Source organism: Quercus suber, unplaced genomic scaffold, assembly GCF_002906115.3.
Source record: "Quercus suber isolate HL8 unplaced genomic scaffold, Cork oak 2.0 scaffold_17, whole genome shotgun sequence".
In the NCBI taxonomy this organism is placed as follows: Eukaryota; Viridiplantae; Streptophyta; class Magnoliopsida; order Fagales; family Fagaceae; genus Quercus; species Quercus suber.
Window position 1 is genome coordinate 1346746 of NW_027069482.1, and position 17191 is coordinate 1363936.

The following is a 17191-nucleotide window of genomic DNA, read 5'->3' on the forward strand; positions in this document are numbered from 1 at the left end:
TGTACTGTTTGATTTTAAGAAAACATAATTTGTTGTCTTGTCTACCTTACAAACAAACAAATTTTCTTAAATGATCTGTTTATATGAAACTCAAAACACCTGACAATATTAGAGTTTCTGTTGGATTTAACCCAAAAAAAGAAAAAAGAAAAAAAAAAGAGAAGAGCTTCTGTAGTTCTGTTAGCGTAGGATTGCCAGATCATCGTGTCAAAAAAAAAAAAAAAAGATTGCCAGATCATCTCTCTTTCCAATGGCCCGTGTCCGAGTCCGAGTCCGAGTCGGTCAAAGCTCTTCTTCTTTTTTGGTTAAATACAACAGAAACTCTAACATTGTCAGGTGTTTTGAGTTTCATATAAACAGACAATTACATGAATAAAACACCATTATGTTTTTTTTAATCGGTACGTTACGTTGGTTTAACAAAAAATCGCAATGAATAATAGGAGCGGCAGAAGAGGGCAGCACCATCGCCACCGCCGGCCTCTTCAAATTGATGAAGAGGTATGGACCGTCAAGCCTCTCACCGATCACCACCACCTCTCACCGCCTTGTAGTCCTCCTTCTGATGATTCAAGTGCAACTGCAACTGCACCCACCATCGCCAGTGTTCCCACAATAGGAACGCGTCAGAATTCCGGGAGGGTGTCTAAGAATCGGCGTGCCCGTCGACCCAAACCAATGTCTGTGAACAAATCTGAGGTGGGTTCACTGAATTCTTTGGATTCTCAGCTGGGGTCTTTGAGTATTGCCGAGAAAGTCAACGAGAAAGAGGAAGAGAAAGAAGAAGAAGATAGAACTGAAGTGTCTGAGTCAAGTGAGGGTGTGGATGGTGTTTTAAGTAGATGGGAAGAGCTGCAGTTGGGCGTGCAGGAGCCCGAATTGTCGGAGCAGCAGCTGAGGATCAATGATCAGCTGCAGGAGGATGAGGTAAATTATTATTTTTAATTTCAATGATATGATTAATATTTGATAACATATATGCACGATAAAGTGGCTGCCTGGCTAAAGTAAAATAAGCTTAATGAGATGGTGTTTTCACGGGATTATAAAAATGCATAGCTTAGTTCTTGGTCAGTGGTATTGTCTGGAAAATTATAGGTATTAATGAACTATTTGTTGGAAGTACAATGAATAGTGTTACATAATGCAATCACTTTGGTTTTTAAACTACCTTTTACGAAGGTAAAATGATCAAGGATTTATATTTGATGAGTGTGATGCGCGTTTGGCATCAAATTATTTAGCTTTTTGCTAATTGCTTTTTCTTGAAAGTATACTTGTACTTTGAGAAAAGAGAGAAAAAGTGAGGTTTTAACTTTTAAAAAGCTATATATAAAAGCTAAAAGCTAAAGGCAAATGGATTGACATCAAGATTGAATTCTGAATCTATGTTTCAAATTCAAAAATTTTAGAGTAGGGAACAAAATAATAATAATAATGATAATCTAATACAAGCGGTGGTGTAATGAAATAAATTTCATCACATTGGCTGTGAAATGAGCCAACAATGCTTTTTTGCTAGACGCATAAAGTAAGGAAGAATTTCACATGATAGATATTGAGGTAGAGTCTAATCATCAAGGAAAATAATATTCTTGTAACTAAGTTCATGTGTAAAGACTAAGCCAGGCTTGAGAACAATCGGTGGAAAGTGGGTTCAAATAAGTAGAGCTGCATCAACTTGGAAGAGGCTCATTTATGTATTTCTTTGCTTAGGTTTTCTGGATGCTTGTAGAAATAGATTATATTAAGTAGTTAGTGTTGATTGCACTCAGGTTCAGCGATATTCCTGCTAAAGAGAACTTGCTCTAGACTTTGAGATGTTGAACCTGTGATAGTTTGACACTGCAACAATTCCTTGCTTAAAAGTAAGTCATATGGAGAATGAGGTGGATAGAACCCCAAGTTATCCTAGACTTTAAATAGGCCTTTGATGGTTTCTATTTTCTTTTGCCTTTGCCAAATATGTTGGCTTCAAGAAGTGATAAACTTCCAACCCTACAATACATTAATTCAACATATTTCAGATTTTGGATCTCATGACATGTATACTTCATGTTGCTGCCTCATTCTGCCTTTTAATTACTTTCATGGTTGTGTTTGTGCATGAATGTGTGACAAGGATGGAGTATAAGGATCTTGGCTAGTGATTTCCACTAGTAAAGTACTTGAAGAAAAAATTGTTCTGTTAATTTCGTTGGATGCTTCTTTCAAGTAAGGCTCAGTCGCATATAATCATATAATGTTTCAAAAATAGAAATTTATCAATTGGGAAAAAAATAATGTATAGATTACAGTCTTGATAATTGATGGATGAATGTGCCCCGGGTTTATTGGGCCTAGCTTGAAGTGCATATTTGCTTCAGACTAAGCTGATGATTAGGCAAGTTTTTCAGTAAGCAGAACTCTTTTGGCCTGTTGGGCATTGGCTATAATTTGGAGTTCCTATTTAAAGTGAGCATACTCTAAATAAACTTTTCTCTGCCCTTGATGAATTGCTCATATATATACTAGGTCAACTGGTACATGTTCAACTGATTTTCCTTATTAATGAGAATTAGGGGTAAATTCAAATATTACAAGAACATGTATTCACTACATTGGAAAAAAGTGTGAGTTAAAATTATTTTAGACCTAATGTACCAGTGCAGAAAATCTGATTTTCTTGGTCTCTCTAGGAAAATCTTCTTATCTTTGCATTCATTTCTTAATGAGAAATAGAAGTTCTTTTCAGATAAGAGCTTGTGGCTGAAATGGATTATGCTTTGGAAAATATAAGAGTCTTATATGAGATGCTGAGTAGTGAAATCCATGGGTGGGTTCTAGTCATAGCCAGCAGTAATGACATCCTTTGTGATGCCCTATGTCTATAGTTTGAACCCCACCTCCCCCACTATCTACCTATCAAAAAAAGCACAAAAAGAGGTGCATCCCTAGTATTTGTGAAGTATACAATGGTGAACCCATAAATAGAAAAAGGAAATTAGTATCATTTTAGAAAATTAAATCTTTATTCTTTAGTAAGTAGAAGCTTAGGGAGAGCTGGTTGAGGTGCTGCGTGAAACTCCTGAGGCCATTAAAGAAGGTAAATCCTAAATGGGTGAAATTATATAAACACAATGCAGCAGACAAAAAGGATAAAGGTTTTTAGGTTTTAATGATCCTGTTTGAGTTTGATAGCTTAACTAAGCCCTCAAGCTACCAAATGATTGCCCCCTGTACTAGGTAGAATATTTATTTAAAAAAAAATTGTTTATTACTTATTGAAACCTAGTTTAGGGATTCCATTCACGCAAATATTATGGAATATTTTATTAGTTTTTCCATTTATTATCAATTATTTGAAATTTATTTATAACTTCCTAATTAAATATGGTTGGAATTGGTGTACAACTTGACATATAAACCTTTTACTTGGAATTTTGTTGAATTTGATAAATTTGTTGTTTGAGAGATGGTTGAAATTTTCGAAATGCCAATTTTTTAGATTTTTTTGGCGAGTAGAATGAATATGAAGGTCTGAAAAAAAAAATTCTAAAATTTAAACCATTCCTATGGGGTAGGAGAATCATGGCTTTACAAGCTAGGAACTTTAAGAGTACTGATTTTCCTTCCCTTTATCATCCTTGAGTTTTTCTTTTGCAGTTACTTGCTATGGAATCCATTTATGGGGACAATGTTTTCATCCTTGAAAGACACAAAGGCTTAAGATGTTTTCAGGTTTTGCAAAAACCCAATAACTTAACAACTAACTTCAATATCTGTAAATAAATGAATAGTTGACACCTGTTTATTATTTTGCAGATTCATATACACATTGAAGCACCTGGTGAAATTGCTATGACTGCAAAGCTAAATTTATCTGGTGATCTTAAGACTGAAAATGACAGTTCAGATGATTTCTCATACTCTTTCAAAGTCCAATATCTTCCACCAATTATATTGACTTGTTTGTTACCTAAATCATACCCAAGCCAACTACCGCCTTATTTTACAATATCTGTTAAGTGGTTGGATTCCAGTAGGATTTCTAATCTCTGCTCCAAGCTGGACTCTATATGGATGGAACAGCCAGGACAGGAAGTCATATACCAGTGGGTGGAATGGCTACACTGTTTTTCTCTTTCTCATCTTGGGTTTGATAAAGAAATTTTTCTTGGTCCTTATGGCATAAGGCAAGCAGGGGATAGGCGTGCATTTTCTGGAATTGTTTCCCTTGATGTTGATGTTCCTTTAATGAAAAGTTACAATGATGAGAGACAACATGAGAACTTTCAGAAGAACTTGCATGAATGCTGTATCTGTTTTATGGATTATGCTGGTAACTCTCTACCTTTGCTTGACATGCATTTTATCGAATCTAAGTTTTCAAAATACATTTCTGCCTTGGGAAATTTGGTGAATTGTCCTCCATGTAGTTCATTTTAAGCTTCTTAGGGAACACTTGAGCTTCTAACTTTGAAAATTATCAATGATGTTGGACCAATTGGCATCTCCTCACCCCATAAATCAGAGGTGGACATAACTGTTAAACTACGGATTGTCCCAAAAGCTTAAACTATTGGGATATAGTAAATTTAATCATTTAACTATATATTTCTAACACTCCCCCTCACGTGTGGGCCGAAACTAACTTTTAATAGGTGAGGCCTAACACATGAGAATTTAAATGAGAGGTAGAGCGGAGGAAAGAATGATCGAACTCAGGGTCTCATGCTCTAATACTATGTTAAACTACCGATTGTCCCAAAAGCTTAAGCTATTGGGATATGGTAAATTTAATCATTTAACTATATATTTCTAACAATAACAAGTTTAATCCCATATGAGTGCATGAGTTGTATTTATCTATTAAGAGAAGAAACTAGTATGATAGATCTTTTCAGCTCCTTAATATCTGTTGCCTAGGTGTGTGCATTTAAGCATTACGAGAATTTGTGCTAGAGGTGTGTAAGTACCCAAGCACCAATGAATTGATAAAGAGAAAACACATACACCCAAAAAAGAAAAAAAAGGCAGACTCTCATCAGCTTAAAAGCATAAATAAATGCATAAAAACTTAAAAAGTAAAATAAAATAAAAGGATGACATTTAAGAGTTCAAAAGATATACCCCTTCTAGAGAATGTCATATAAGTTATAAATACTCTTCGCCAGTGTTGGTTTCGACGTAAATTATTTTCACCAATTTCAGGTGTTTGATGTGGCTGAAAATGTTGGTTAACCTGAAAATAATCTTGCCTCGGTAATTTTGCCTCATGAGGCTAAAATGGTTTAAGCCCTCAAGAGACATAAATTTTTTTATGTCTCTCACACAGACCATACCCCTCTCCCCAAACCCAACTCACCTTGAGTCACCCATCTACCCCAACCACCACTGCAACCGGCAGTGACCCTTTGTGACTGATAACAAACTCACTGCTCTCTCTCTCTCTCTAGCTAATGCCAATCAAGCTCCCTTGCTCCAAGGACGAACCCATGGCTTGATTGGGACTCTCAGATGCTGCCTGCTGGGACTCTCAAATCAAGCTCCATTACTCCGCAAGGATTTTTTTTTTTTTTTTTTTTTTTAAGATGATTTTAGATATATTTTGTGTAACCACATTGTATTTCGGTATTGTGGATTTGTTGGTATTGAAGATTTGTGGGATTAAACTGTTGGTATGGTAAATTTTGTGTTCAATTTTTTTTTCTTTTAAAAATTTTCATATGGGCCAAACAATTGACAATACTTTTTGGAGAATTTTCAGGAATGCAATCAAACACAGGAAAAAAAAAATTATTTTCCTGAAAATATTTTACATTGAAACAAACCCAGCCTTCTTTTTCATAAACTTTTTCATATGCTAGTGGGTGATTTTCCCATAGTTGAAGCTGAAAAGTAGACCCCACCAATGTTGATATAGTGCCTTGTTTTGATTGGACTGACAAGAACTTGATAGTTTATCACTTTAATTATGTTTACTACCTCCTGATAGGTTTATTATGTGTAAGCCTAATCCAAACATAGTTGTTCATCACTTATGCAATTCCCTTTCTTTATATTGTATTTATTTTTTCTTCATGTTAGGTAATGGACTTGCATCGTCTTCTTTCCAACTGCACAATTTCCAAATTCTCAGGGTGGTGCTTATGTTCATTTAAATGCAAATCATATAAGCGCTTTTTATTATAAGACATTAGTGTACATCCTGCAGTGATCTAGGCATAGCTACATTCCCATTGTCCACTTTTATTTTGTAGCTTCCAGGATAGAGTTTCTTAATCACATTGACTTCTTCTCTGGACTAATGTCTTTTTTTATCCATATCTGCATGGGTGTTAACACTTGTTATTTCTGTCCTCCATTTGTAAGTTTTTCATTAATTAAAAAGCCAAACTTCTTGCTATACTATTTTTCATTTGTAAATTTGTATTCCCAGGTACTGAGTTCATCAGGCTGCCATGTCAACATTTCTTCTGTTGGAAATGCATGAAGACTTTTTCTGAGATGCATATCAAGGAAGGTACCATAAGCAAACTTCACTGTCCTGATGCAAAATGTGGGGGTATGGTCCCACCCCCTCTATTGAAACGAGTGCTTGGTGACGAGGAGTACGAACATTGGGAGTCCTTAATGTTACAAAAAACGCTCGAGTCAATGACTGATGTTGCCTATTGCCCAAGATGTGAAACACCCAGCATAGAAGATGAGGACCAGCATGCTCAATGCTCAAAGTGCTTCTTTAGCTTTTGTACACTTTGTAGGGAGCGACGCCATGTAGGCATAGCATGTATGTCACCAGAAATGAAGCTTCGTATTTTGCAGGTAAATTTTGCAGTTCATCCTGGCCTTTCTTTATTGCAGCTTTTTTGGCTGCTCTGTGTTATGGGGCATGCTTATCATTTTCTTCGGAGTGAGATACTTTTAGTGGAATTATGGTCTTATGCCTTGTATGAGGCTGGTGATATGCAGCGATAATGAATCAGCTGAATCCTAAACATATAGAAGAAGTAATATTTTCCCAATTATATATATATATATATATCATAAATTAGGCTCTGCTTATGGCTAGCTAAGCTTGGATGCAGATTTTCTTGCAGTCCCTTGCTTGTTTAACTTTTGAGTTTGGTAAGGAGATGGCGCTTTCACTTGAGCCTTTAGGAGAGGATCTACTAATACCTAGAATATATAATTCAGGCAGCATGATTTAATTTCCCCCACTTCTCCCCTGGTCAAAATAAGTAAAGAATATGCATACATGTACTCCTTATAATTTCTCTAATTGAATAATATTCTAGAGAGTTTTACTGTAACCATGTTGATTATTATTATTTTTTTAGGGGATGCAAGTGCATCTGTGAAGCGTGACTTTCAAGTTATGTGATAGGATAACTTGCAGCAAATTTGAGTCAAATGATCCAAATGCTTATCTCTTGCTTGCACTCTCTCAATGGCATACTCATAGAGAAGGTCCAAACTGGGATTTGATTGCTCATCATTCTTCCTTCTAAATCTCATCCCATGTTCTGAGGGACTTCACCAGATAATTGTTTTAATGGCCTCTCCCTTACCATACAACAACAATAATAACTATAACAACAAAACCGTTAGTCAGAAATTTTGGATTCACTATAGATCCTCAATAGTGTAATTGAGGTCAGTCTATCCAATCCAAATTCATACTCTTTGTCATCTCCTTGAGTAACATATCCTTTTTACTACTTCTACCAATGTTATTTTAGGTTTTCCTCTTCCTCCTTCATTTCCTTTACTTGAATCAAATCACTATTTCTCCTTGTTGCATCATTCACTCTTCTTTGACATAACCAAACAAATCCTAAGTAACTCTACTTGATATTTTCATCAATAGGAGTCATCCCTATCTTCAAAATGAATTTCTTCATTTCATATATGTGGGGGACCAGGCCTAAAGAAAAACTGATCCTGGGCTAGAACCACAATTAATTTGTGGGTAACTGGGAATATAGCTCAAAATGTGAGGTCCCAGAAAGGATTGGTCTAATGGTTGATAGGCAGATACTTCCCTAAGACTATTTAGGACTGTTTATTAGGCCATATAAGGAGGTTCTCTGATGGCCGAGGTACCCCAAGACGGTTTCTACTAGGTTTTTCCCTTACCCAAAAACCCTGTTTTATACTCCCTTTCTCTCCTGTTTCTCTCACCCAAAAATGTTCAACCCCTCTCTCTTTAAATTTTATACTCTTTATATTCTCCAGTTAGTGGGTCAGTAATGATGGGAATCTTCCACCTTTGCATGGGTCCCACTGCTTGCAGAATCGGGGTGGTTCCTTGAGTCTGGTCTACTGTTCCAGCATATCAAATCTGTTACCAGGAGGTGGGCCCTCCTGCTACCATCACTGTGATCATTCCTTTGTAACTTGTGCCATGTGTTGAGATCCATGCTCAGATGGCGGACTCTCCCAAGGCATCATATCTCCTCGGCACCATTATCCCTCCTCAGGAGGGGTAATGCAAACTGGTGGGCCCCCAGCATGGTTGCTCACGTGGTGGGCCTGCTTGGGGCCTCTCATAGGTTGCACATTGGGCCATTAGTTCCTGGGAAATCGGCCCGATACTCGGTTTGGGCCGATTATCATCCACCCACAATATCCTAATACCCTATCTCTCCATGTATTCCCACTTATTTATCTTGACACTATTATTTCAGCTATGCTAATTTTGTGAACATGTTGACTAAATGTTTTTGATTGCTGAAGTGGCTCCAAAACATGATTCTTCTTATGCTAATTATAATTTTCAACCTCTTAAGTTTGTGACCAAATGTCATTCTCCTTGGGTACAACCTTCTCATCTGTTTAAAGCAGCAAATTTCTAAATGTCATTTGTACTTCAATAACTGATCCTCTACTATAAAACTTTCTTATACTCATAACAATCATTTACATTGGAAGTTAAGGAAACAAACGTTTATATAGATTGTATTCTACCTGTTAGTTTAAGGCCTGACAAGATAGCTAGATACTAGAGAGTGACAATTTAACATCCTTCCATAGTCTAGTGTGATTAATCCCATTGCCCAAAAATCTCATGGATCAATCAATTATTAGAGTTCATTTCGTAGATCTCTTCTCTTTTGTAACTAATTTGCTGTTGTTGTTTCTGTTTCTTTTCTCTTTTTCCTTTTCTTGTAATTGTTGGTTTGCTCTGTGCTTTTCATGCATAGAGCAGCCTTTTTGCATATATATATCATTCTTATTTAATCATTCTTATTTTAAAAAAAAAAAAAAAGAAAAAGAAAAGAAGATATTTTGCAAATCCACTCTATTCATAATTATGTCTTCTGTTAGTTTGAGCTTTGATGGTTTTTTTTAATAATTACCTTCATGTTTATTCTCCAGCTTGTCCTTGTTTTTCAGGAAACTTCCTCTTAATATAGAAAACTTGCCAGATTACTAAGAAGTCAATGTCTTTATTTTTGCCTGCAGGAGCGCCAAACTTCATCCCAACTAAAGGAGGATCAAAAGCGTAAAGAACGTGAAATGATAAATGAAATCCTTAGCGTCAAGAAAATACTCAGTGATGCTAAGCAATGCCCGTCTTGTAAGATGGCAATTTCCAAAACTGAAGGTTGCAACAAGATGGTGTGTGAGAACTGTGGGCAGTATTTCTGCTACCAGTGTAACCAGGCGATTGATGGATATGATCATTTCAAGTATGTAATTTACAACTTGTTTAAAATTGATTAATTATGCTTGTGTTGTATATATATTTGTATTTATTGTCTTTATATGGACTTATAACTTTTACTCATTCAAGGGATGGGAGGTGCGATCTGTTCCCACAAGAAGTTATTCGGGAGTGGGTAGAGCGCATAAATCCTCGCCAAGTGTTGGGTCAGATTCAAGCTGAGCATGCTCAACATGGTTTACCATGCCCTAATTGTCGTCAATTCAATGCCAAGGTGAAGAATCAGTCTCTGAAAGTTCATATGTGATGGGATAATTCTATCAAAGTTGCTTCTTTATGCAGTCACTGTTCTTTTTGCATTTGTCTGATTTAAACAATTTTCCAGTATCCGAATTTGTCTTGGTACATCTCATGGCTGGTATTGTCAAATACACTAATAAATGTGTTATAAATGAAATATAAACTCAAAAATCTTAGTATTTCTAGAGAAGAAAAGCCTCACTAAAGCAATCAAATTGATGAAGATTACATCAAACCCTGAATAACAAGACTAAAAGATTGTTCATATCAGCTGATATTTAAAAAACCATGGGATTTAAGTTTTGATGCTGCAAAAACTGTGTGTTTTTCTTCATCTTCTTCTCTTTGTTGGCTTAGGGCCTGAGATTCCAAATGACAATTTTATTGAATTGAAATCCTCTTATGATAACATGTTTCTTTTATTTGTGAACAATCAAAAAAAAAAAAAAATTTATTGTTTGCATTAAAATTTGTGAACAATCAAAAAAAAAAAAAAAAAATTTATTGTTTGCATTAAGGTAGTTATTAACCTTGCTTGAAATGATGTCCCGACCTTTAATATTTAAGAAAGATAATAAAATTTAAAAAAGAATGAAGGGAAAAAGGAAATAGAAAGCCATATTATTCTAGATGTGTCAGCTGTGTATCCCAATATGAAGAAAATACTTGAATTTATTTATATTACTGAAAATCAAACAACTGGCCACGTCCCTGTCAAGCTTGAGTTGATCTCACCAGGGCCTAGAGCAATGTCTATGATATGTAAGTTAAACCTAACATAAAGAGGATCTACTTCAGTTAAATTATTGATAAATACTGACTAAAATTTAAATATAAAAAAATTCCCCTCCTAAATAAAACAATTTTAGATGGTAACTTGTTCTATTGACAGTCATTTTGAAGATAATATTATTTTCATTTGAAATTTAGAGTCACGCTAGACTAATATATCCTTTGTTTTCACCTTTTCTTGGCATGCACCAACAGGTTGACAATAACAATCATATGTTCTGCTGGGCGTGCCAAAATCATTATTGCTATTTATGCAAACAGATTGTGAGGCGTAGCGCTCAGCATTTTGGACCCAAGGGTTGCAAACAGCACACAGTGGGGTAGTTGTGAACACAACCGTCTGGCACAGCCTATTTGAAGGAGCAAACCGGACATTTGGTAATAATAGCTGTGCAATAGGACCTAACATATTGAGCCTCGTGGTGATTTATATACAATCCCAGCGGAAGGTACTTCTACTGTGAGGAAATTAATTGCCACCCATCTTATTCATGATTGAATTAAAGGATGCTGTCCTTGCAGTTTTGTCATAGTGCTCTAAAGTATATGTTTTTCAGTTTGCTTTGGCTCTTTGGGACTACGTTCTCTTCTTTTTGGTTTTGTTGATTGTAAGTAGTAACTTCTTTCTAATTTTAAGCTGGATGCAGACTGTAGATAGAGTGTTCTTTCATGTACTAAGCATTCTCTTTCCGTTTTGGAGGTGTGCTTGGTAGTGTTCCAAGAAATAAGAGATGAACAATAAAACTACAACATTGAGTGCCCGTTTGGATTGAGGGAGAGTAGAGTAGAGTTGGTAGAAAATTAGCCTAATTTTTGGCAAATAATGTTCCAAAACTAGCATTAGTATTCAGCATTATGATCAACATTGTTCGCCGGTGCAATTTTCATGGTTTACCATTAGGCATAGAATTTTTTTGACATTCTAATTAGAAAAATGACGTTGAGTATGAAAATCTGCCCAAAGATTTTGATGTAGATTGCAATTTGGAGGTTTGTTTTCGTTATCTTGATGGAATCGTGGAGGTTGCCTTACACAAGTTGTGAAACAACAGTTGAAGGAGCTGGGGGGCATGAAGTCTTAAGTACCCTTTATGTTTGTGGTGGTTCAAAAGTTGAAGAACTGTAAAACACGACTAAATAGATGGAACAAAAATCAGTTGGCTGGGTCAGGAATGATTTGGCCAAAAAGAAAAAAACCTCCTTAAGCAAGCAGAAGCGGGTTCAATAAGAGGGTAAGGGCATGAACAAGTGAAGAGTATCTGATTTGCTTAGCAAAGAAAAGAGAATGTGGGGACAAAGATCCCATGTAACATGGCTGCTTTGCAAGGGAGTGACAAGAATACTCACATTTTCCCCATGGAAGGGATACACAAAGGCAACGCTGAAATTACCATTAATTAGTGGCCTTAAGAGACAAACAAAATGAAGAAGATATTGAAGTTATGTTGTTCCTTAAGATTCAGCCATATGACTATTTAACTAAAAAATACACTTTCATTCCATAAGAAAAAATTCACATAGCAAAATTTTAAGAGGAAAACTTAAGGAATAATATCTGAGTATTGTACTTAAGTCTTGTCCAATCAGTTATTATCAAAAATCATTTGATTCTCCCAATTCACAACATATGAAGCGGGTACTAGAGTTGTACTGTCAACATCCAAACCTAATACTTAGATTTGCATCTAAGACTCGCATGATAATATCCAGCCTGATATTAACATGAGCCAACTAACCTCATAAGCAAAAGCTTTCTTTTTCTTTCTTTTTTTTCTTTTTTATTTAGGACAAATTACACTTTTTCCGCTCTAAACTATTACCTAAATTACACTTAACCCTCTAAACTATTGAAACCCACAAATGACCCTTCTTGCTATCTGTTTTGGCATTAAGTATAATGAAATTTAGTATTAAAAGGCCAATTTTGACCCTCCAAAATATATAGTTGATGGTAAATTAGTCTTCAAATTCTAAATTTCATTAGATTTAACACCAAAATAGATAACATGAGATTAAGTGTAACATAATTTTTAAATTGGGAGGTTAATCGTGCATTTCAATAATTCAAGGGGTTAAGTGTAATCAAGGTAATAGTTTAAGATAGAAAAGTGTATTTTGTCCTTTATTTTATATTTGATATTCATTTGACATTTTACTCCAAAGGGTAACAAAAACCATCAATCATTCAGATTAACAAAGGCTGGTTTCTGCCAACCAATAGCAGCCCAATCTTCAGCCATTTATTCATCTTGACTCCAATGTTAAAGCAAAGAACTCAGCATTTTTTTTTTTTTAATGCACAGCGTGTGGGTATTTAAATCAACGAACCCATTTCAAAAAACAAAAGAGTTTGTGCAGCCACAGATGCCATAAATCCATAGGAAAAAGAATATTCCAAGGCAACGCACATTCACTGGAAAGACTGTTAGAGAAGGAATTAGAAAGCATCCAATCCATGAGGGTTGTAAAGGAGCTCCGCAGCTCATGTGGGACATTAAGCTTCTGCCAGAATGAATTTGCAAAGGAACACTCACGCTAAATATGAATCAGTGATTCGTTGCTACTGTTAAACAGAACACTGAATACCAAGAGTAATAAAACCTTTTGAACCCAACACTTCACAAAGCTACGCTATTATGACTGCATAACCAAATGAAATAGCGGATTCCAGGAGTAGTTTAAACATTCCAGATCCACTTATGGGGTTCAAGGGATTTAACCCTTTAGCTATTATGCATGCTGATTTAGGGGGAAAAGGAACAATCCTTAGAGAAAGCCGAACAAGAAGTATCTTCAGAGTAGGGGTTGAATGAGAAGGGGATGGCTTTTATGTTTTTAGAATTTTCTTCAGGCAGAACAAAAGAAATAGCAGATTTAAACCAAGTTGAAACTGATTCGTTAATATCCACTACAGATTTAAACCAAGTCAAACTACTAAGTTGTGCATACAAATTAACTACAGGAAAAGAAATAAAAGGTCCTATGTCTCATCTACAATTTGCAAGAATCGGTATATCTAAAGAATAACACCTGCAGGAAGATAGATTTGAGCTACCAAATTGAAATAGGTAGGTTACAAACTAAAAAGGAAAGGAATCCAACAGAAAACTGGAATTTGAAATTAGAGCAAGCAATATGAACTACAATACAGTTGTCGTCATTCCCTTCTTACGCATGAAAATATGTGCAAATTTTAGCATAAAAGCGGAATGCTGGGAGACAGTGAGATTCATTGACAAGGTATAATATGCAACCAGTTGCCACAATTTTTTTTAATTGGTAACCAGTAGCCACAAACTTGATAGCAAATTTTAATCATTTATGGTGCTTTCATCTTCCTCAGGTTTCACAAAAAACTCAATGTACGCAATCCGACTAGGCTGCTGGTAGCCTGCAGAATCAATGTGTGGGTGAGGAATGGATGGTCTTGCAACTGAAACCAGGTGCTGAACTTTCAGCATTCCACCTCGCCCAATAGTCAACTTGCTTCCTCTGTTATCTCTAATAACGCTGCTGGGTATATTTGAAGTTGTTGCCTGGAGGAACTTGTATTTATACCTGTTGAAATCAAGGTGAGAGCTCACACAGTCAATTTTCATGAAAGTGAAATGGTGCATTACATGAAGGTAATAAAAAATAGTTGAAAAGTACCTATAAGAAACCTGACGATCACAACTGAATGCAATCAAGAGATCAGTATTCACATAATACATGAAGTCTATCTGCAAGAGAAGGCAAGGATTAAACCTGTGAAAATATTAAAATCCAGACAAAGTGGGTACTTTATTTTTAGTTTAGAATAAAACCTCACCTGTAAGTCACCGTGGCCTTCACCTTTAAAGGTGACAGAAGGAGGATCTGGTTGTAGTATGATCTGTACACTTGATCCAGGCCATTCAAGATCATCAATAGCTTCCTTCAATGCTGCAGACTGTGGTTTAAATATCACAGTTTGAATTGTTAGTGGTAGGCACTGGCTCCAAGATAAATAATACATGAGCTGAAAACCATGCATATTTATCTATTACAGTAAAATTTTCATGTTCAGAAGCTTTTCCTCAATAATTTTAGTAATTTATTTGATAAATGACTCGTTCCTTCACAAAAAGAGAGTGATTGAAATTTAGCACTACAGCACCTTCAAAATGTCATATACCCTAGTAACCTCAACAAAGCCTTGTATCCAACTAATGGGGGCAGACAGCTGAAATTCTGTCTCACCACCAAGCACTTTAAAATGATGACATTTTGCATCAACGTGAATGAATAAATTCTCACATCAAATAATTAAATGAGATGTTCTTAAAATATTACTGATGCATAAAAAGAATATTAGTTAAAACCACTAGAAATAGTCAACTAATAGTGGAGAAAAAAAATATATACTTAGGTTTGTAAATTGTAATTTTAAGGACCAACCCAGTGTAGGTGATGTTCAAAAGAGAGTAAAATTACACAAGCATAATATGCATACATTATCATTCAGAAAAGCAGAATTTGGCACGAGAGAGAGAGAGAGAGATGCAAAGCAATTGTACATCAGGATGCAGCTACAAAACTACCACTATCATGCAATGGAATAATGGAAGATAAAGGGGTGGTCAATTCAGTGGCTAAAGAGTATATATAATAAGAGTATACCTTAACAGTAAAACTTAGTGGGGTGGTTCCTGCAGGTTCAAAATTATAGTCCCATGAAATTGTTTCTGGGATTCTTGTCCTGATCTCCGCATAAATGCAAGCATCCAGTGAATCAACAGACCTTAAGATATAAAAGACAATATAGCATCGAATCTCAATCTGAATTATGGAATTGGCAAACAAATACAAACGACAAATCATATTAAAAAGCATCATCACGTGAGCTACAATTGTCCGACCACTGGGGCATCAAAAATTTAAATTTAGAAATTAAACATGACCACTGGCCTTTCTATTTTCTCGATTCTTAATTACCAATAACTATTTCAGTAAGGACAAAAAAAGGGTAAACTTCAGAAAATTGTAAATTCACAATATCCAGATATGAAACACTAACCAACAATCTAAAAAAGATGCAGTAAAAACCAACAAGAAGGCTTCAAAAAATCAAACACTAGGCAAGTATGTCAAAGTGCAAAATCCACCATACTCCTCCCAAAGATTTGAAAAGGAAAGGAAAATGAAAGTCTAAAGCTTGAGTTATCCACTACTTATATTAAAATTGTTGAAACATGGCTCTGATACCATATTAGAAAAGATAAAAACATGACTACAATACTATATGTTAGAAAAGATTAAACATAACTTTGACACCATGATAAAGTGTACAAAAGTGAGATATAAGCGTTGTTCGGTATTATGGCCTATGTTGACTACAGAAAACCATTGGTAACTACATCTTTCTTATCAAGCAATGTATTTAACAATCAACCCATAGTAAGGTATTTATAGTAAGCTAAACAACAGACTACCCCATACATTGATTAAACTACAACAGTTGCAATAATAGAAGTAATATTAGGATTAGTTTGCTTGCAGATCAAGTAACAGCGGATACAATGAACCTAGACAACAGAGTTGAGCCTCAGACAGAAAGAAAGAAAGAAAAATATAGGAGCAGCAGCATATAAAGTAAGATAGTGGGCCAAATTTGCCAAATAGCAAAATTTTAGTAAAATTTTAGGAGAAACACATCCAAACAAAGTTATTTAGTTATATAGCACATTTTTGGAACTCGAGTTTAAGCAGCTAGCTAGCGTGTCACACCAAGCAGTAGACTCATACTGCTTGGAACTTGAGCTACATAACTAAACAACTTTGTCACGTTCTTTTTTTCCCTAAAATTTTGCTAAAATTGTGCTATTTGGCAAATTTTGGCCAAGATAGTGATGCATACTTGAGAAGGAGCTGCATATCAGGGCCTGGATATCGAATTTCGATGGTGGAAGAGGAACGCCCACCCGCCGGAACCGAAAATGTGTTCAAGCAATTGACCAAGAGGCCCAAGCTCACACCGAATCGAGGCCGCCCTTGTGCACCACCGTACTCATATTTAATGAAAAGCTTCATTATTTTGATACCAAACCAAACATTCATTCATTCATTCATTATTAATATTCATATAAATTCAAATTCCAACTGAATTTTTAACTGTCGCAATAAATTAGTTGAAACATTTGATAGTTGATAGTACCTCGCGCTGGAGATAAACTTTGGCCTGAAGACAACTGCTTTCCTCCACGATCAAAACCACGCCGTGCTCCGATAATTCCACCACCGCGTCCTGCTGCCGTTTCCATCGGACGGCGGTTAGCGCATCAACGATGCCTTGGACGTTGTCCACCTCGCACACTAGATCAGGGCCTTCTGAACTCATCTCTCTCTCTCTCTCTCTCTCTCTCTCTCCTTCTTCCCGCCAATTATTTCTTCCCCAAATATTATATATATATATATATATTTGTGATT

At 35.7% G+C, this 17191-nt stretch overlaps 2 protein-coding genes across 2 annotated transcripts; one reads left to right on the forward strand and one right to left on the reverse strand.

Moving 5' to 3' along the window:
* Positions 1-308: 308 nt before the first annotated feature.
* Positions 309-11505, forward strand: LOC112034943 (uncharacterized). The gene is made up of 7 exons (XM_024067770.2): positions 309-927; positions 3646-3720; positions 3805-4321; positions 6422-6807; positions 9451-9677; positions 9782-9926; positions 10940-11505. The coding sequence occupies exons 1-7, from the start codon at positions 433-435 to the stop codon at positions 11066-11068; spliced, it is 1974 nt and encodes a 657-aa protein (XP_023923538.1). The 5' UTR covers positions 309-432; the 3' UTR covers positions 11069-11505.
* Positions 11506-13832: 2327 nt separating this feature from the next.
* On the reverse strand, positions 13833-17151 carry LOC112034435 (uncharacterized). Its single transcript, XM_024067262.2, has 6 exons — positions 16920-17151; positions 16623-16789; positions 15386-15506; positions 14556-14675; positions 14396-14466; positions 13833-14302 (listed from the first exon to the last, which is right to left on the reverse strand). The coding sequence occupies exons 1-6, from the start codon at positions 17100-17102 to the stop codon at positions 14056-14058; spliced, it is 909 nt and encodes a 302-aa protein (XP_023923030.1). The 5' UTR covers positions 17103-17151; the 3' UTR covers positions 13833-14055.
* Positions 17152-17191: the final 40 nt, after the last annotated feature.

Coding starts and splice junctions, on each gene's coding strand:
- LOC112034943 (XM_024067770.2), top strand. CDS start 433: ATGAATAATAGGAGCGGCAGAAGAGGGCAGCACCATCGCCACCGCCGG. Junction 928..3,645: donor ATCAGCTGCAGGAGGATGAG/GTAAATTATTAT, acceptor TTTCTTTTGCAG/TTACTTGCTATGGAATCCAT. Junction 4,322..6,421: donor CTGTTTTATGGATTATGCTG/GTAACTCTCTAC, acceptor TTGTATTCCCAG/GTACTGAGTTCATCAGGCTG.
- LOC112034435 (XM_024067262.2), bottom strand. CDS start 17,102: ATGAGTTCAGAAGGCCCTGATCTAGTGTGCGAGGTGGACAACGTCCAA. Junction 16,790..16,919: donor AAGTTTATCTCCAGCGCGAG/GTACTATCAACT, acceptor AAAATAATGAAG/CTTTTCATTAAATATGAGTA. Junction 14,303..14,395: donor GATCGTCAGGTTTCTTATAG/GTACTTTTCAAC, acceptor TGATTTCAACAG/GTATAAATACAAGTTCCTCC.